Source organism: Rhipicephalus sanguineus, chromosome 4, assembly GCF_013339695.2.
Source record: "Rhipicephalus sanguineus isolate Rsan-2018 chromosome 4, BIME_Rsan_1.4, whole genome shotgun sequence".
In the NCBI taxonomy this organism is placed as follows: domain Eukaryota; kingdom Metazoa; phylum Arthropoda; class Arachnida; order Ixodida; family Ixodidae; genus Rhipicephalus; species Rhipicephalus sanguineus.
This window is the reverse complement of record NC_051179.1, coordinates 179,249,903-179,270,954: the sequence shown is the minus strand read 5'-3', so window position 1 is coordinate 179,270,954 and position 21,052 is coordinate 179,249,903. Positions and strand designations below refer to the sequence as shown.

The 21,052-nt window shown below is 47.0% G+C and overlaps 1 protein-coding gene across 2 annotated transcripts in view; it reads right to left on the bottom strand.

Annotated features, from left to right (window-relative positions):
• Window positions 1–21,052, bottom strand: part of LOC119390936 (ubiquitin conjugation factor E4 B) — a 144,331-nt gene that overhangs the window by 101,332 nt on the left and 21,947 nt on the right. The window contains exons 4-5 of one of the 2 annotated variants that reach the window (XM_037658652.2): window positions 15,160–15,204; window positions 8,090–8,162 (exon numbers count right to left, since the gene is read on the bottom strand). In XM_037658652.2, coding sequence (XP_037514580.1) covers window positions 8,090–8,162; window positions 15,160–15,204 — 118 coding nt within the window. The remainder of the gene's footprint in view (window positions 1–8,089; window positions 8,163–15,159; window positions 15,205–21,052) is intronic. The other variant, XM_037658653.2, reaches the window with a different exon arrangement.

Here is a 21,052-nt window from a genome sequence, read left to right as displayed (position 1 = left end):
GTTTGTTTTCATTTCTGCATCCATTGTGAGGCTTGTTTTCTTTCAGACTTCCCAACACCTTGACCCCCAGAAAGCCGGGGACCAAAGGCAGGCTGTTGTAAGAGGCACGTTTGTTTTTCATTTCTGCATCCATTGTGAGGCTTGTTTTCTTTCAGGCTTCCCACCACCTTGACCCCCAGAAAGCCGGGGACTAAAGGCAGGCTGTTGTGAGAGGCACGTTTGTTTTTCATTTCTGCATCCATTGTGAGGCTTGTTTTCTTTCAGACTTCCCAACACCTTGACCCCCAGAAAGCCGGGGACCAAAGGCAGGCTGTTGTAAGAGGCACGTTTGTTTTTCATTTCTGCATCCATTGTGAGGCTTGTTTTCTTTCAGACTTCCCAAGACCTTGACCCCCAGAAAGCCGGGGACCAAAGGCAGGCTGTTGTGAAAGGCACATTCGTTTTTATTTCTGCATCCATTGTGAGGCTTGTTTTCTTTCACTTCCCACCACCTTGATCCCCGGAAAGCCGGGGACCAAGGCAGGCTGTTGTGAGAGGCACGTTTGTTTTCATTTCTGCATCCATTGTGAGGCTTGTTTTCTTTCAGACTTCCCAAGACCTTGACCCCCAGAAAGCCGGGGACCAAAGGCAGGCTGTTGTGAAAGGCACATTCGTTTTTATTTCTGCATCCATTGTGAGGCTTGTTTTCTTTCACTTCCCACCACCTTGATCCCCGGAAAGCCGGGGACCAAAGGCAGGCTGTTGTGAGAGGCACGTTTGTTGTCATTTCTGCATCCATTGTGAGGCTTGTTTTCTTTCAGACTTCCCAACACCTTGACCCCCAGAAAGCCGGGGACCAAAGGCAGGCTGTTGTAAGAGGCACGTTTGTTTTTCATTTCTGCATCCATTGTGAGGCTTGTTTTCTTTCAGGCTTCCCACCACCTTGACCCCCGGAAAGCCGGGGACCAAAGGCAGGCTGTTGTGAGAGGCACGTTTGTTTTTCATTTCTGCATCCATTGTGAGGCTTGTTTTCTTTCAGACTTCCCAACACCTTGACCCCCAGAAAGCCGGGGACCAAAGGCAGGCTGTTGTAAGAGGCACGTTTGTTTTTCATTTCTTCATCCATTGTGAGGCTTGTTTTCTTTCAGACTTCCCAACACCTTGACCCCCAGAAAGCCGGGGACCAAAGGCAGGCTGTTGTGAAAGGCACATTCGTTTTTATTTCTGCATCCATTGTGAGGCTTGTTTTCTTTCACTTCCCACCACCTTGATCCCCGGAAAGCCGGGGACCAAAGGCAGGCTGTTGTGAGAGGCACGTTTGTTTTCATTTCTGCATCCATTGTGAGGCTTGTTTTCTTTCAGACTTCCCAAGACCTTGACCCCCAGAAAGCCGGGGACCAAAGGCAGGCTGTTGTGAAAGGCACATTCGTTTTTATTTCTGCATCCATTGTGAGGCTTGTTTTCTTTCACTTCCCACCACCTTGATCCCCGGAAAGCCGGGGACCAAAGGCAGGCTGTTGTGAGAGGCACGTTTGTTTTCATTTCTGCATCCATTGTGAGGCTTGTTTTCTTTCAGGCTTCCCACCCCCTTGACCCCCGGAAAGCCGGGAATCAAAGGCAGGCTGTTGTGAGAGGCACGTTTGTTTTCATTTCTGCATCCATTGTGAGGCTTTTCTTTCAGGCTTCCCACCACCTTGACCCCCGGAAAGCCGGGGACCAAAAGCAGGCTGTTGTAAGAGGCACGTTTGTTTTTCATTTCTGCATCCATTGTGAGGCTTGTTTTCTTTCAGGCTTCCCACCACCTTGACCCCCGGAAAGCCGGGGACCAAAGGCAGGCTGTTGTGAGAGGCACGTTTGTTTTCATTTCTGCATCCATTGTGAGGCTTGTTTTCTTTCAGACTTCCCAACACCTTGACCCCCAGAAAGCTGGGGACCAAAGGCAGGCTGTTGTGAGAGGCACGTTGTTTTCATTTCTGCATCCATTGTGAGGCTTGTTTTCTTTCAGACTTCCCAAGACCTTGACCCCCAGAAAGCCGGGGACCAAAGGCAGGCTGTTGTGAAAGGCACATTCGTTTTTATTTCTGCATCCATTGTGAGGCTTGTTTTCTTTCACTTCCCACCACCTTGATCCCCGGAAAGCCGGGGACCAAAGGCAGGCTGTTGTGAGAGGCACGTTTGTTTTCATTTCTGCATCCATTGTGAGGCTTGTTTTCTTTCAGACTTCCCAAGACCTTGACCCCCAGAAAGCCGGGGACCAAAGGCAGGCTGTTGTGAAAGGCACATTCGTTTTTATTTCTGCATCCATTGTGAGGCTTGTTTTCTTTCACTTCCCACCACCTTGATCCCCGGAAAGCCGGGACTCAAAGGCAGGCTGTTGTGAGAGGCACGTTTGTTTTCATTTCTGCATCCATTGTGAGGCTTGTTTTCTTTCAGACTTCCCAACACCTTGACCCCCAGAAAGCCGGGGACCAAAGGCAGGCTGTTGTAAGAGGCACGTTTGTTTTCATTTCTGCATCCATTGTGAGGCTTGTTTTCTTTCAGGCTTCCCACCCCCTTGACCCCCGGAAAGCCGGGAATCAAAGGCAGGCTGTTGTGAGAGGCACGTTTGTTTTTATTTCTGCATCCATTGTGAGGCTTTTCTTTCAGGCTTCCCACCACCTTGACCCCCGGAAAGCCGGGGACCAAAAGCAGGCTGTTGTAAGAGGCACGTTTGTTTTTCATTTCTGCATCCATTGTGAGGCTTGTTTTCTTTCAGGCTTCCCACCACCTTGACCCCCGGAAAGCCGGGGACCAAAGGCAGGCTGTTGTGAGAGGCACGTTTGTTTTCATTTCTGCATCCATTGTGAGGCTTGTTTTCTTTCAGACTTCCCAACACCTTGACCCCCAGAAAGCTGGGGACCAAAGGCAGGCTGTTGTGAGAGGCACGTTTGTTTTCATTTCTGCATCCATTGTGAGGCTTGTTTTCTTTCAGACTTCCCAAGACCTTGACCCCCAGAAAGCCGGGGACCAAAGGCAGGCTGTTGTGAAAGGCACATTCGTTTTTATTTCTGCATCCATTGTGAGGCTTGTTTTCTTTCACTTCCCACCACCTTGATCCCCGGAAAGCCGGGGACCAAAGGCAGGCTGTTGTGAGAGGCACGTTTGTTTTCATTTCTGCATCCATTGTGAGGCTTGTTTTCTTTCAGACTTCCCAAGACCTTGACCCCCAGAAAGCCGGGGACCAAAGGCAGGCTGTTGTGAAAGGCACATTCGTTTTTATTTCTGCATCCATTGTGAGGCTTGTTTTCTTTCACTTCCCACCACCTTGATCCCCGGAAAGCCGGGGACCAAAGGCAGGCTGTTGTGAGAGGCACGTTTGTTTTCATTTCTGCATCCATTGTGAGGCTTGTTTTCTTTCAGACTTCCCAACACCTTGACCCCCAGAAAGCCGGGGACCAAAGGCAGGCTGTTGTAAGAGGCACGTTTGTTTTTCATTTCTGCATCCATTGTGAGGCTTGTTTTCTTTCAGGCTTCCCACCACCTTGACCCCCGGAAAGCCGGGGACCAAAGGCAGGCTGTTGTGAGAGGCACGTTTGTTTTTCATTTCTGCATCCATTGTGAGGCTTGTTTTCTTTCAGACTTCCCCACACCTTGACCCCCAGAAAGCCGGGGACCAAAGGCAGGCTGTTGTGAAAGGCACATTCGTTTTTATTTCTGCATCCATTGTGAGGCTTGTTTTCTTTCACTTCCCACCACCTTGATCCCCGGAAAGCCGGGGACCAAAGGCAGGCTGTTGTGAGAGGCACGTTTGTTTTCATTTCTGCATCCATTGTGAGGCTTGTTTTCTTTCACTTCCCACCACCTTGATCCCCGGAAAGCCGGGGACCAAAGGCAGGCTGTTGTGAGAGGCACGTTTGTTTTCATTTCTGCATCCATTGTGAGGCTTGTTTTCTTTCAGACTTCCCAACACCTTGACCCCCAGAAAGCCGGGGACCAAAGGCAGGCTGTTGTAAGAGGCACGTTTGTTTTTCATTTCTGCATCCATTGTGAGGCTTGTTTTCTTTCAGACTTCCCAACACCTTGACCCCCAGAAAGCCGGGGACCAAAGGCAGGCTGTTGTGAAAGGCACATTCGTTTTTATTTCTGCATCCATTGTGAGGCTTGTTTTCTTTCACTTCCCACCACCTTGATCCCCGGAAAGCCGGGGACCAAAGGCAGGCTGTTGTGAGAGGCACGTTTGTTTTCATTTCTGCATCCATTGTGAGGCTTGTTTTCTTTCAGACTTCCCAAGACCTTGACCCCCAGAAAGCCGGGGACCAAAGGCAGGCTGTTGTGAAAGGCACATTCGTTTTTATTTCTGCATCCATTGTGAGGCTTGTTTTCTTTCACTTCCCACCACCTTGATCCCCGGAAAGCCGGGGACCAAAGGCAGGCTGTTGTGAGAGGCACGTTTGTTTTCATTTCTGCATCCATTGTGAGGCTTGTTTTCTTTCAGGCTTCCCACCCCCTTGACCCCCGGAAAGCCGGGAATCAAAGGCAGGCTGTTGTGAGAGGCACGTTTGTTTTCATTTCTGCATCCATTGTGAGGCTTTTCTTTCAGGCTTCCCACCACCTTGACCCCCGGAAAGCCGGGGACCAAAAGCAGGCTGTTGTAAGAGGCACGTTTGTTTTTCATTTCTGCATCCATTGTGAGGCTTGTTTTCTTTCAGGCTTCCCACCACCTTGACCCCCGGAAAGCCGGGGACCAAAGGCAGGCTGTTGTGAGAGGCACGTTTGTTTTCATTTCTGCATCCATTGTGAGGCTTGTTTTCTTTCAGACTTCCCAACACCTTGACCCCCAGAAAGCTGGGGACCAAAGGCAGGCTGTTGTGAGAGGCACGTTTGTTTTCATTTCTGCATCCATTGTGAGGCTTGTTTTCTTTCAGGCATCCCACCACCTTGATCCCCGGAAAGGCGGGCATCAAAGCAGGCTGTGTGAGAGGCATGTTTGTTTTCATTTCTGCATCAATTGTGAGGCTTGTTTTCTTTCAGTCTTCCCAACACCTTGAAACCCAGAAAGCTGGGGACCAAAGGCAGGCTGTTGTGAAAGGCACATTCGTTTTTATTTCTGCATCCATTGTGAGGCTTGTTTTCTTTCAGGCATCCCACCACCTTGATCCCCGGAAAGACGGGCATCAAAGGCAGGCTGTGTGAGAGGCATGTTTGTTTTCATTTCTGCATTTATTGCGGGCTTGTTTTCTTTCAGACTCAAACAATGAGGGAGAGAACTTTGCTCCCCCTTATGGAGAACCCTGTGCTTCTCTTTGGGCTTCCCTTCATTAACATGTAAGGACACCAAATGTCACATGCAGCCAATACAAAGGTGCTGACGTAACTATGGTGTCAAGGGAGTCTGGAAAAAGAAATTTCATGGTAAAAAACTCGTAAAGTCACCCTGCATTATTTCAAAATTTTCAAGAATTCAAACAAATTAGCCTAGTCCAGCCATGCTTTGTGGAACTTCGGCCCCTGCTTCTAAGTGACGCCTGGCTGAACTGACGTGAAGCCCTGGGGACTCTAGAGCGGGTCGCAGCCGTTCTGCCAAGAAGGTGAATCATTGCTGGGCACAGGGAACCACTGTGACGAGGCCGCTGCAAATCCGAGGAGCCTTGCTCGGTTGCTACCAAGGTCTACGGCCACCCGCAGGTCCCTCATGCCGCTGCCTCTAGATCAAGGCGCCTGCTGCTCTCGTCGCCAGTGCGATGCTGGCTCCTTCAACCTTCTTTGACCAATGCTCCACAGAGCAATGCCTGTCCTCTCTTCTTTAATTTATTTACCATTGCTCAGGTCGTGCACCATGAGCGCTCCTTCGACCAATTGTGCACGTGGACGTGGCAGAGGTGCACACCATCGAGGAAATTTCTGTGCCTTGCATATCATCATGTACCATGAAAACTTTTCATTGTTCGGCATGTGCCTCGTGCCGCTTAGTCTTCACAAGGACCTGCGTAATTTTGGCCAGAGAAGCGCTGCTGACACAAAACAGAGGAAAGAAGCCACGTCAGTACACATCATGAAACGTGATCACTCTCTCCAAGTGTGATTCTGGTGTGCACTAGTGTTGCTACCATGTAATTTTAGCACGCTATAGAGCATGGCACTGGCATGCGAAGCACCCTGTGGCAAGAAGTGCATCTGACTAAAACAGCGCTCTTGGCTTATGTCAGCTATCGGCCAATAGCAGCAGTCTGATAAATGACGAGATACCACCGAACAAAGTGGGGACATGACGTGTAAAAAGAGAGGGCGCTTTAGAAAGTGGCAACTTCATGTTCCACTTGTGAACTGATCCTGCTGCGCACAACTGCAAGATTTGGCTCAGCAGTTCACAACAGTGGGGCTCTTTCTATTTGTCCGCTTCTGGCTACCCGCGGGCTACCAGAGCCAGCCAGAGAGCGTTAGTTTTTCTCGGGTTGCTTTCCCCCCCCCGTGCGAAGCACTTCCGGTTGGTGTTCGTTTTCCTCGGGCTGGGCGGTTCTGGCTACAGGACAATTTTTTTGTGGAAGCTCTCTGGAAGGTTTCGGGCTGCTTTAGGGCTAGCAGACGCCGAAAAGAGACGATACGCGCTCGCCGCCATCTTTGTGAGGACTCGATAGATTGCAATGCGGGCGCTTGGGGACTACACCATCTCTTGTCATTACACTCGGCATTATCTTCTAAAGCTTGTTCCGCCGTGCGAGATGGTGCGATTACGAGTGGTGGCGAGCATTTGGAGCTAATGTTTATTGCTTTTTTTTTGTGTCCCATGAAGTTTCCTTCCGTGAACAATGCGGCGAACTGTCGCGTTCTAACTGCGTCGTTCACATGTCCCAAAAGTTATGTACGTATTCGTACGCACGCATCGAGACCCCTTTCGAGTTTATTTTTTCGTAGTGGGATTCGACTGTGGTGTCGTGAGTGCTTTCTGTGCACTTAGCAAAGACGATTGTGATCGAACTAGCTATTTCGCTCCGTCTTATGTTTGCGTGCGCGAACCCCGTCGACGCTCGCGCATTCAGGTTAAAAAAATGGGCGGCTGTACATCCGTGTGTGTGTGTGTGTGTGTGTGGTGTGTGTGTGTGTGTGTGTGTGTGTGTGTGTGTGTGTGTGTGTGTGTGTGTGTGTGTGTGTGTGTGTGTATGCCTGTGTAATCTGTGTTCTGACTACTTTTTCATTGTTTTTTTTGCCCTTCCTGTTGTAGTCCCTCAAGGGATTGACAGTATCTGCTGGCAACTTCCAGCAGATTGCAAGCTGAACCTTGAACAGATCAAGTCGCTGACAAATTTGCTCTAAAATGCAAACTCTGTCAAGCAGTTCAAACTGCACTTCTCCATTCGTGGAAGTACCCTTGCAAGTGCACATTCACTTTGATTCCAAAAATTCCAGCAAGTTCCTTTTTTTAGTCGATCCCTTATAAAATGGGCTGAAGTCTTGCTAATGTCATTGACGTCGACTGTGAAGATGATGGAGAAGGCGTCTTCGTAAACTGCCTCAATGTTGGCGAGCAATAATGGCCCACAGTTGACAATAATGTGAAGCACATCCTCACAGCACCATGTCATGCCGCATCTAATGGCGCCGCCAAATGTATGTGTACTGTTAAATGTATGTGTACCGGATGTGATGAAAAGCCTGCTAAGGCACATAATATCAGAGTTCATGTGGAATAAGTTAGCTGCAATGAGTAATGTAGCATGGCAACAAGAAGCAATTCTGAGGAATAACTTTTCAACTGCCATGTTTGTGTCTCAGTGCGTAAGGTATGCAACAGACTGTGCAATTCAGTTTCCTTTCCTAGTTTTGTTAAACTACAAGTGTTTTTCAACCACCTTACAGAAAACAAATTGCAGTATAGCTCTTTGTGCAATTTCGACACTGATCACCACGCTCATTGTGAAGAGTGTGACTGCAATTTTTGTTGAATGCTACTGAAAGCCCTGTCTCAGTGCAGCAAGAAATTGCAGCAGTATTGCACCATGTGAGACAGCAATTTCTATCAAACCGCACCATCTAATTGACAAATTTTCCATACTGCAGCCACGGTGAATATGATGCTGTAGTTTTTCGGGCAGTGCCCCGAGTGCACAACTCATTTGCTTAAAATGGCACGCACCTTTCAGCCTGTAGCCTGACCCTCTGCACGTTCTCCGCAAGACACAGCTGCACAAGCTCAGCAGTAGGCAGACCTGCACAGCGTGATTGCACATGATTAAACTGTTTAGTTACACACTCTCTGGCCGTCACAACCAAGGATACTTCGAACGAACTATTACACAGATTTCCTTAGTAAGGACTAAAATGTGCCTATCTCTCGGCAACATTAATTTGCCAGGCTGAGAGAGCCCACAAATAGTGAGTGAGCAGATCGTTATATCGATAAATGAGCCATGTAAGGTAAGCACATTAATACTGATGATTTCTGAGGTTCTAAGTGCCCAAAGCACAATACGATTATGAGGCGCACTGTTGCGTGCAGCTTCTTTGACGTGCAACTATATATCTAAGTACACAAGTGTTTTTGCATTTTGCCCCCATACAAATGCGTCCGTAGTGGCCAGGAATAGAACCCGTGTCCTCGAACTTAGCAGGCCTACTCCATAGCCGCTCAACTCCCGACAGTGGGTGAGATCGCATGCCATTCTGAATGAATGATTTTTTTGCCCCATGTTATCTGTTGCAACTTCCTTTTCATCATTACTCGTAGCAGAAGACTAATCATCATCATTATTGACGCTCCTCACAAACTGACGTGTGCTCTCGTGGCAGCGCCGGCTCACCCTCTTTTTTTTTTCTTTTTTTTCTCAGTTTCGTTAAAGCTTCTCATCCTGCAAGATGTGTCCTTTGCTCGATGCTTATTGCACCACACTTGGAAAGATCAGAGGTCCAACAGATGGTGCTGGGAAACCGAGACCTTTAGACACTGCCAACATCATCGATATGTGGAGCTGCAACATCTTTGAAGACGTGGCGCCTGCAATCTTGGCAAGATTCCCCGACTGCGGGCGGCAGAAGGGAACGCCACAGCCTGCGGTCCAAAGTGGGTGTCCTGTTGTCCGATGCGGAAGACCACACGCGAGGAAATCGAAAGGTCACGTCAGCTGCAGTAAGTGTACTCCTCCATCGAATCGGCTCATCTGATGGTCAGATAGAGAAAGTGGATGAGGCGATTTTTCAAGAGGCGCCAGACGACCTGTTGGACAGCGAGACGTTAGACACTGGAAAATACCCTGACAGCGAACCTACCAGTCAAGCTGAGTGAATGTCTGTCACCTTCAACCCCACGCCCTATGAACGTCCACCTTCTGGCAAGAGCAAGCTTCCCAAACTACGCAGTTTACATCAGCAGTTCAAAACAACGAGCTAAGCACAGCTGACAAGTTCAAATGCTTGAGCAGTCTGGTGACCAGAGCAGTCGCCTCAGCCATATCGCAATTGCAAGCTACCAAAGAGTGCTATAAAGATGCCATAGAAATTTTAAAGAAGCCTTTCGAAGATAAACAGATCACCTGCAACGTTTGCTGGACCTAAAGCTGGTGTCGTCGTCAGCAGATGTCCATCAGCTGAGGCAACTTTACGACAAGGTACAGGTTCATATTCGAAGCCTCAAGGCACTTGGCACGAACTTGAAAACTTATTGTATCACGCTTCGGGAAATCCTGCTAAGAGTTCTGCTTACAGACATGGTACTGCAGTTCCACGAGGGGTGCAAGGCATCATCATCAGTTGCAGCTTCTTCGAATCCACAATGCGACTCAACCCGTACAACGGTTCCACCCGATAATGAGCTTCAAGTGCTTTTGGAATTCTTCAACCTTCAAATTATTTGTGGGGAAGCTGCTGCTGAACAAGAGATACAGAAAAAAATTCATTGCGCCCCAGAGAAAGGAGAACGAAAAACCAGTCATCCACGTGACGTTTCCACGACAGCTGCTCTACAAAGGTCAGCTAGTAGTCCACAACGCCTGTTTTGCCATTCTGAAAAGCATTCTGCTGAAGTCTGTGATAAATAGGACATCAGCCTCTAGCTCAAAAAGGAGATGCTTACCAAAGTCAAACGATGCTTTTGTTGCCTAAAGCAGGATTATTTGGCGAAAAATTGCAGAAGCCAGTTAAAATGTGGCAAGTGCACTAGAAGGCAGGCAACATCCGTTTGTGCATCAGATGTCAAAAATGACAAGGAGAATGTGATATCTACATCGGTCAATCCAGTCTCCAAGCAAGCAAGCTCAGTCATAATGCTACAGACTCTGACTGCCACCATATCAGGCGCCAGAACATCCAATCGCTATCGAGTCCTTTTCAATGGCAGAAGTCAGCGGAGCTTCATTACGGCCAAAGGTGACGAAAGATTTGGTTGTGAATTATTAGAAGACGAAATGTTGACCGTAGGCGTGTTCGGTGGTGAACACACACGTAAAACCATGAAGAAGGTGTGAGTATCGATTCTCCCTGCAAATAACAAATTTCCAATTTCAATCAATGCGCTAGTGGTGGACACAATATGCAGTGAATGTATTCCGGTACCAGAAGAAAACGTTTTAAAGCAATGAATAAGAGGCACTTGGATACGCAAGCTCTTTTTACAAGGAGTTGAAGACAAACAGATTGCGGTCCTCATTGGATCAGACTGGGATCTAGTAACGGGTACAGTGAAGCCTGTGCACGAAAAGCTGAAGGCTGTCAAGACGAGACTGGGATGGACTGTACAAGGCCCATTGTCTGTTGCAGCTCACGTAATCCAGTGTGCCAGTGTTGTAGTCCTTCGAGCAACGGTGACAGAGTAAGAGATCTCGAAACTTTTGACTAGTTTCTGGATCTGGAAAGTATCGGGATCAAGGCCGAATACAAAGGAGCTATGGTCGCCGATTCAGTGCTGCCGAATTTTGAGAACAACATCAAGGAGAAAGACAATCGATACAAAGTCATGCTACCGTGGAAGGAAAAAGTTGACCTGGGTGAAAACTGTGCAGTTGCAACCAAACATCTGCGTAGTTTGATGAAGAAGCGTAACACGATACAATGCGACTATTCGAATGCACCTCGATGAAGGATCTGCTGAAAAAGTACCGCCAACAGAAGAGCATCCACTTGGACCACTGTATTATATGCCGCATCGAGCTATAATACCTGAGGGCCGATCTACTACAAAGGTACGCATCATATTCGACACTTTGTCTCCTGAATCTCGTTTAAAGTCCTTGAACAATAATCTGGAGGCTGGCCCAAATCTAAATCCTGACGCAGTAATGCTACTGCTTCATTTCTGACGCTACAAGGTAGCGATGAATACCGATGTTGAGAAGGCATCCCTACAGATTGGCCTGCAAGAACCAGACAGAGATGCGCTTTGCCTTTCCTGGTTCAAGACTTCACCCCAAGTGGGCAGCCCACTTCCAGAAATAGAAGTTTGGAGAATGACTAGAGTGCCCTTTGGAGCTACTTCAAGTCCTTTACTATTGACTGCTACCTTGAAGCACCACTCCATGTCCGTAGAAAACCGCTATCCTGCGACAGCCCGGCTATTGCAAGACTCCCTATACATTTGAGATCTTCAAAGAAGCTTCCACGAACCTTTGTAAATGGGCCAGCAAAGACCCTGTTGCATCTGCTGCCTTCAAACAAGGAATCACTTCTCCTGGAAAATCGCTTAGCTCACCTTCAGGACCTCTGAAAGTCCTGGGACCTTACTGGAACAAGCAGACAAATACCTTTTCGTTTATGCCCCAGGACATCCTTCAGTTCGTAGAGGAGCATCAATTTACCAAACACTTTGTGCTTCAGTGTGTTGCAAAGATCTCGGGGTTTCTGTCACTTTTTCTAGTACAGGCAAATATCTTAAAATATATCTGGAGGGAAAACCTTGACTGGGATGAGACCTGAATTGTCTGGCTTAAATTGAGCAAGGAGGTAGCCATGCCCTCAGTACTCCAAGGTTCCTAGGCCATTACAAGCACCGACATGCATTCATGTGAGTAGTGAGCCTTAATGTATTTTGAAATACATGATGCTATTTATGCTCCAAAACACGTTTATTTACATGGCAGGTTTAACACAATCAAAATTAAAAGTAATCATTATTCGGCATTTGCTTGCCTTTCTTCTGTCACGACTCCATGAGCATCGTTCGCAGCTTGCCCAAGAGCTCAGCGTCCGAATTCTCATCTGCTGAGAAATGTTGCTGTTTCGTTGTTTTGCATCTCTAGCAAATTTGGTTCGGTTTGGTTTTGCAGCACATTGTGATCTCTCTGGGCAGACTTCTGCGAGGAGCGATGAAAACCAGGGGCTCCCAGTTCGAATGAACCATTGTGGATACCAATGCGTTCGAATTATCGGGAGTTTTCCCCCATAGAAATACACAGGGCTGTGCCGGGACCACGGCGTCAGTTCGAATTAACCGAGTTAGAATTAACGAGCTTTCACTGTACTCACAAGATGGCGACAGTGGAACAGCCACCTTAAACACTAAAGAGCAAAACAGTTTTTCTCCTATTAGTAAAGTACTCTTTCACGATACCAGAAACACCACGCTTGCTGTGAGAAGACACTTAGTCAGCGAGAAAACGCGCAAAAACAAAATGTGGGTGGCAACGCCACCTTGAAGTTTCCACACCACTCACCGTGACGTCACATGTTTTGACGACACCTACTAGGGACTACGTAGTTCCTAATCGGTAAAAATGAAGTACATTGTTTTCTGAGGAGGCCATAGACTTAACATACCAAGTTTGGGGTAATTTTGTTGAGCCAATGGCGGCAAAATATAAATACACTTTGAAATCCGTGACGTCATGCGGGGAGATTTCGGCGCAAAATTTAAAAATGAGACTTTCAACTTTATTTTCTCCTCTATTAATAAACCTATGATGGAGAAATTAACGACATTAGAGGTGTCAGAGCACAATTTATCGATCTAAACCGATTCATTGTTTCTCTTTAGTGTCCCTTTAAAGGTCTTTTGAAACAGTGTTTTGAAATTTTGCCATTGTCCAGGTAACAGCATTATCAAATCATTTACACCACAAATTAAGCAGCAATGAGCAATCAGATGTTACCCTCCTTTTCAGCACTGCTTTTCCTTCTCAAAATGGTCATCAACCAGTTTTCGAAGTAATCGTCGACTGACCTCAGTATCGGAGTTTACTGCCTCACGAATCAATGGCAGGAAAAGTATTTTGAACCTGCCATTGACAAGAAGAATTACGGATTTTTTGCACAAGATCCGTAAAAGATCCTCTCTTCTTTCATTGCGATGAGCGTGCTGGAAGCTACACAGGAAGGAATGACAAGCAGGAAAGAAGTAACGTCACGCGAGTCATGACCTTAAGCGCGTGTCACGAAAAGCAGCTGCTTTCTCCCGGTGTTATTCCGGCGCATGCAAGTGTTGCCACTGTGCAATTTTACCACACCATACAGCGCACTGCCCGCCACGTGGCAGCACCTAGTGGAAGAAAAGTGCATGTAGTCCAAACACCGGTCTTGGTTTGTGTCAGCTATTGGCCAATAGCAGCAATCTGCTTATGACAAAACATCTGAAGACTGGGTATGGTGAAGAGAGGGCACTTGAGAAAGTGGCAATGTTGCGCTCCCCTAGTGAACTCTCCCTGCTGCACACGACCGCGAGATTTGACTGAGCCGTGCACAGCAGTGCCTGCTTCCCGCTGCATGGGATTTTTTAACCAAGCTTGAGGATTGGTTGAGGAGCCCTTCAACTCGTTGAATGTGCAGCTGCCACTTGCGAGGGCAGCGCCATTGATGGATTGGGCTGCGCTTCTTTCTGTGTGGCCACTGCAAAAAAACACCAGTATGCTTCGCGCTGCCGAAGTACGTCGTACAGGCCACGTAAAGCACATGGTGGAGCCCTGCGTCGGCGCATGCCGTTGTGATATCAGCTGCTCCCATTTTCAGCACACTGATAATCTGCTAATGCCAAGAAGTGTGCTGAAATCTTAAGGTATCTGACAACGATCACCGATACACGGACACACTGGCAATCTGGTGGTGTCTTCGGGGTGAAGCTGCAACTGCAGATACATGCGTGCTGCAGTTGATCGGATAGCGAGAGCCCAATGGTCACTGAAGCGACCCTGCCCACTGGTTGCCTTGCACAGGAACACGATGCAGCAGCTTTACATGTCACCAATCCCAAGACTTGCAGCACACAATGCAGCTAGGGCAACCTATGATGCCCAAGAAAAGAAACCTCGAAATAAACACTGTCGCACAGCTCGCATCAACACCGAGCAGACTGTAACAAAGGCAGACACTCGCTCTCCACCAGATGTCCCAATGTCTAGTAGTAAATTGTAATTGTGTGTTCTCTTTTCTGTCACTGTTTTTTTTTAAACAAAACAAATTATAAAGAGTTTCAACTGTTATGAACAGAATTTGCTCACTTAACGATGAAAAAATTGTCAGTGACGCAGGCTGGACGTCCAATCAGATCGCTCATTAGCGTTACGTTGCACTTTCACATTACGTCCTATGGAAGCAGGCGGTTGAAAACTCGTTTGGCTCAGCCGCTGTGATCTGTAGCGATTTGCAGACCCTCTACTAAAATGTTACTCAATTTACACAAAGTGCTTAAAACAATTTGCTTATGATCCTTAGGACTTGCTCTACTGACTCAAACTTTGCAACACAGTACCAGACCTTCTTCAATTCTGCAACCCGTAATAATACAAACATGACTCGTACACACACAGACACTGTTGCAATTTACAAAGTGTGGTCCCTCCGAACAAACGTGTCGTAATTCAGGTAGTCAATTTGTTTCCACACAATTGTAAACCAAATCTCATTTGTTATTGTGATGCAGGACGGCTTTAAATGTTGCGCTTCCATAGTGCTGTATGAAGAGCTAGCAGCTTAGTTTGGTGAACAGAGAAAGTGGTGTCATGCCGCTATGGAAAACACTCAAGGTCATAACGGCCAGTTGCATTAACAGAATTCCTCAGGCCTATTTATGCCGTAGTGGGGCACTACCGACCACCTGGGGTTCTTTAACGTGCACCTCAATCTACATACACGGGTGTCCCTGCATTTTGTTCCTGAAGAAATGCAGCCGCATTGGTTGCAAATCGAACTGGTGTCCTTGAGCTTAGCTCCTAACCGGCCAAGCAGCCAGGGCTGGTGGAATAGTATTATTATTAAGAGTGATAGATCAATGAAAAAACCTGCCAATACCTGTTGTGTTGCTTGCTCCCATATTCTGCAGAGCTGCTGGTGACGCTGCAAAAGAAACAGTAATCCAATTTTTACTCGAATTTCACCCAATGTTTAGTTTTGGGCTGTATGCTGTGATGTGATAGTATTTTCCTCACACAAACCTGAGCCATAGATCAGCAGTGTTTGTGCAATAGTATCGTGAAAAATTGTTTTGGGACCCCTTTAAAAGAAGCTGCAACAAGATCTTGCAAGGGTGGATCTTTGGCCTTGTTGGTGCGACATATGCAAATGTTAAGCGCAGTACTGAATTGACGAGGACGGGAGTGTGTGTGTCACTCCCTGTCCCGTCCTCGTCAATTCAGTACTGCGCTTAACGTTTGCATAAGATCTTGCAATGCAAAGCCTGCCTTAAAGTAGTGTATATGTGAGAGGATCATCTGCCTATAATTTTGGTTTGAAATGCAAGAAAAAATGTTAGAAAACCTTACAAAGGTAGCTGTTTTTGACAGGGGTGTGCAAATATTTGAACTTTCAAATATTTTTCGAATAGTGTTTGCTATTCAATTTGATTCGCACCGGAATTTGACTGTTCGAAGTATTCGAACTTCAGCAAGGTAAAAACATTCAAAGTCTGATTTTTCGGCCTCCCTAAGGACCGCGAAATCGTCCAAAATACCATGGAAAAAAATGAATTCATGCTTTTTGATTCCGCTCAAGCAGTCTAATCACCACAGCGACGTCCGAAATAGCTTTAATGCCTCCCAGTACAATTATCAGGCATTTTGGTGCGCACCCAGGCTCTCTTGAATACATTAGGTACCTGCAACGAAGCCCTCACTATGTGCCAACCGCCAATTCCAAATTTGACGCAAAACACAACAACTCACTATTTTGATGCAAATTTGTGTCTCGTGATGATCGCTGCTGATACCAGCAAAGCGCAGAATAGGTTATGGCTCTCTTGCACGAAGCATCTGGAAACGATGACGTGGAACACAAAGGCTGTGGCGGAAGAGCGGACAACTCGTCCGGCTTTCCCCGATGTGTGTGCGCATGCATCGTCGAATCTCCGCTGATACACAGCATTTGCTACCGCGTGAAGCCGATCGTTCCTAGTTGTGTGCAGCATGTCGCCAACTAAGCTGACGCCGTCACTGCCGCACGCACTTGCTGTACCATACACACGCATTTGTCATGAAAGTGTTCGAGGTGCTTACTCCGTTCCTGACCACACAGGGGCGCGGTGATGACGAACTGCTTATGTTTGTCAAGGCAACGCGTCTGTGTGGCGCACTTAGCTGTCTTGCACAAAGAGGCAGCATGAACGGCGGTGTGGTATGTTTGGGTTATACGCATACCACTGTGCTCAGCAACATCCACTGCTGAGTTGTTAGCTGAAGATGCTTATCATAAGGGTTGTCAGCGATTAAGCCGTACTGGCATGTTTGCTAACTGCCCCCATCACGCCTCTGTGCATTTCCTGTGCTTATCCATAAAGACATCGCTGCACTGCACCGTGACAGTGGCCCCTTCAGACGTTTGATATGTTTCACCCCATCACATTCTGGCATTGTGGCAAAGCTGCCTTTCGAACTCTGCTACGGCCAAAATGAACAGACTCACAAAAGCGCTGGTTTGAGCCTACCAGATGATAGATGTGGCAGAGGTGGGGGCTTTAAATAATGCCGTTTCGGACCTGACATTTGGGTAGAAAATCCAAAAAATCGGACGCCGAAGAGTTTCTGCGTGCGAAATTTCAGATGCTCTAATACATTGACGTCTATGGGGCAGATTAGGAACTCCGGACTCGGAGGGAGCGTGCCCTTGCCCGCCGCATCAGTTGGGCCCCCACAGAAGTTGAAGCAGGAGGAGAGGTTGAAGAAATAAATAGCTTTTTTTCCTTTCACATGTGAAGTGTTGTCAGCACCCCTTTGGTTCCACCAAATCCCGTAAATAACTACAATTCGGCCTCTGCATTGCCCCATTCTTCATAAGACAACTAGGGAACAGCACCCCTTCAGTACCTCACCAACCTAGCCAAAAGAAACACTTTCATATTGCTATCTCATAAGAATATGCTCAGGAATCATCTGCAAATTTTTTTTGTAATTTCACTTCGAAGTATTTGAAAAATATTTGAGAAATATTAGAAAAATATTCTATTCGATTCGCACTCAGACTTTAACATTCGAATTCGCTTCACACCCACAATCTTGCGATTTGCACAGCTCTAGATTTTGATGTCGACATTGAAAGAAAATAAAAAATGCTCTCACTACCACTTGCAGACGGTGATGCATGGACAGGCCCCCCATGACACCTATTAGCATCTGCATCACTCATTTTGATGGCCTGCATATGCCAACACGCAACTTCCAAAATTACCTCTGTGCCAGTGCAGTCGTGGAGGCCACTAATGTCAGTGACCTACTCAGAGCGATACAGCTTCGATCAGCAGCACTGTCAGTGCACGAGTGCTGCTCATTTTTCAATTCGCATCTTATTGTGCAAACTGTGGCCTTCCTTAAAGGGACACTAAAGGCAAATATTAAGTCGACGTTGATTGTTGAAATAGCGGTCCACAAACATCGTAGTGCTACTTTTGTGCCAAGGAAGTGCTTGTTTTGAAATAAAATCATGTTTTAGTGTTCCGCATCGCGTTAGCGCACTTCAAATCACCCGCCTAAAAGCGGTCTTTCTGACGTCACTGTTGCCATGCCCAACGTTGCCCACCTTTACTGCGCAGCCGCCGACACTAGTAGCAGCAGAGCGAAAGAAAGCAGGAGCCACAGCAGCAACAACGGCCATAGAAGCCATCGAAGCTTGCCACAATCACCGCAATTGATGTCGACGGTGAACCTGACGAGACGCAGGCTCGCGACGCTGGGCTCCAATTCATCGACTTGAGCACCAGTGGCATGCTGCTGAGGGCTCGTAGTGCCGGCGTCGTTGCATACTACGACAGCAGCCTTGGCAGCGACTCTCCACGCGTGCAGTTCCCCATGGCAACGCCAAAGAGGCTCTTTTTTCCATGAATCAAACAGAAACGAACATGCGGCATTTTATTACATCTCTTGATGCACGGAAGGTTCTTTTTTTATTGCAAGTAGTTTGATTGCTAGTGACTAATTGTAGTCGGACGCTCTCACGTCATCGGGATAATTTCCAAAATGTCCCCCTCGTGGCACACGTCGTGTGATACATTTAGCTGAATTTCTCAGTAAGTAGGGCACTGCTGTTGATAATATTGCTGTTTTAGAAGTTGTCCTACATTGAGCTTTCACTCTGACATAAATTCTTTAACACTGGTGTTTTACAGGTAACGCAACCAAGACAAGTGCCAAATAAAAGGCCCACCATATTGAGCAAGCCAGATATCACTAAGGCTGTTGCATCGCAGATGCTAAGAAGCCATGCAGTGCTTACGCTGAAGATTCTTTAATAAAGGGACTGACAACTAGCCAGAAAGTGTCACTGGTAGATGGGGAAAGATTGCCAATTAGAGTGATCTGAATAGGATTTGCATTCTTAAATTGTGTTTAAATGTCACAAAAACTGGAGAAGTGGCCATCGCTCTCGCAGCCGCTAATCGGGATTCGAGAGTCATCATCGCTGACTCACGGGGAGCCTGTAAAAACATTGAAAGAGGATACGCCCCATACCTCGCGTATAAAATTTTGCAAAACAGCGACTACACCGGAGCACCTACGCCCCGAACGATAGCATGGACTCCCGCACACGTGGGTCTCGAGGGTAATGAAGCGGCAAACGCCGCGGCCTGCAGGCTTACTTACCGGGCCACGCCCTCACCTCACTCCGATGCGGACTCCGATTTCAATCCAGTTTTCACGTTCAGAGAAATTATAAACTACTACCAATTAGAGCATGCAACTTTTCATAAACCCTGCAAAGGGCTCACGAGGGAGGAGGAACGATTACTCCTCCGTCTGTACACCAAAACAATACTGTGCCCGGCAGTCCAAAAACATTTCGACCCTGCGTGTTCAGGGAAGTGCCCATACTGTGGGGAAGGGTCCTCGGACATCTTCCATATGGTGTGGGCGTGTCAATTAACACCAGACCTCCCCCCCCCTACCCCATCCCACCCGAGAGGACTGGGAGGCGGCCCTGCTCGACTGCTCGGACCTAACCAGCCAGAAGGCCCTGGTCACGCGCGCCCGGGTGGCGGCTACTGCCAATGGACTCCTGTAAGGAGGAGCCCACCCAGCCATGGCCCCCATTCGGGGAGCCTCCACCTCTTGAAACCCACCCGAAATAAAGTCTTACTACTACTACACATCGTGTCACCTGCGCAATGAGTTGTTTGGATTACTGTACGTAGTCTGTTGTTATTTAGATGCACTGCCATTCATGCTTAAAATTACAGTCCGTATATTACTAGGCATTATGAAGTAAAAGGAGTCGACACCGAGAAGCGGCACACTGCCTTCGTGGCAATAGTGAGATCATGTTGAGACACGGCGCATGAACGTATGCACAAACCAAACCGCTGTCAAATTTACATACCACTATGTTTTGTGCTGTGTTGCATCAGCCGTGTGTATGACTTCAATTGGCACTACAGGTCAAAAACTGCTGATAAAAAATGTTTCACACCGTTTTCCACGTTACCCCTCCATGATAAGACACTCAGACCAATAAGCTTCCTGTTCCGCTAATGAAAAAAGGTACTATAAAAATTGAATGTCAGTCCCTTTAAATCCTTTCATTAAAATTTCATTACATACATAGCTGTGTAGCAGTACAACGGGCCACAAGACCGTCTTCCTCTTTGCGTGTTTAAAGTTGGTTGTGCACTTAAAGTTGGTTGTGTGGGCAGGATACCAATGCAATTAAGTAATCTCAGTTCCCACTTTAACTTCACTCAAACATAGAAGGTCGTGAAGAAGCACTTTCAATAAAGGGTTTCTGACAGAGCTGTGCGAATAGCAAAATTTGGGGTGGAAAGCGAATTCGTGTATTGAAGTTTGAATGCAAATCAAATCGAATATTGGAAAATATTTCTGGAATAATTTTCTAATACTTCAAAGTGAAATTACAGAAAAAAAGTTAAAGAGGATCCCTAAGCATATTCTTATGAGATGGGAACATGAAAGCACTTCTTTTGGCTAGGATGGTGAAGCACTGGAGGGTTGCTGCTGAGTGGTGTTCCCTAGGCAATGCAGATGCCGAATTGTGTTTATTCACGTGATTTGGTACAACCAAAGTGGGGTCGACAACACTTTGCACATGAAAAGAAAAGATGCTATTTCGTCAACCTCTCCTCCTTCTCTGGAGGCTGAGGACAGCTAAATCGCGTCAATTTTGTGTGCCTGAAACCAGTGCAGACAAAGGTGCAGCTGCATGTCAATGAGGAAAAGTATCTATGGGCTGAAAGTGAGAAAATATAGTAGACTCTCAGTAAATGGAAATCTCTTAAACGGACCTGCTGCTTAAATGGAACAACGTCCTCTGATACAATTGGTTTTGTACTTGTATTCAGCACCCCTGTTCATCTCTCCGTAAATGGAACTCCTGTTAAATGAAACAGATTTTCCAGCTCCCTTCAGGTTCCGTTTAACGAGAGTCTACTGTATCTGGATCTCGATGACAAGCTTGCTGGCGTTGTCAAGCAACTCCGTGCAGGCAGAGCTTGATCGCGTGCCCTTGAAACGGCACGCAATCAAGGTGTATCCAGAAGTGACCTTAAAGCCAGCAAACTGCCAGCAGAGTAAATTTCGCTTTCTACGAAGCTGCATTGTGCTTGTCTCTTGAGCTCGTTTCGCAGAAATTCTGGTGTTGGCGTCGTTGGTTGTGAGCGAAAAAACATCTTGTCCGTGACTGAAAAATCGAGAAAGAAGCAAATAAAATAAATAATAAAAAAATTTAGCAGTGGCTTAGCTCGGCTATG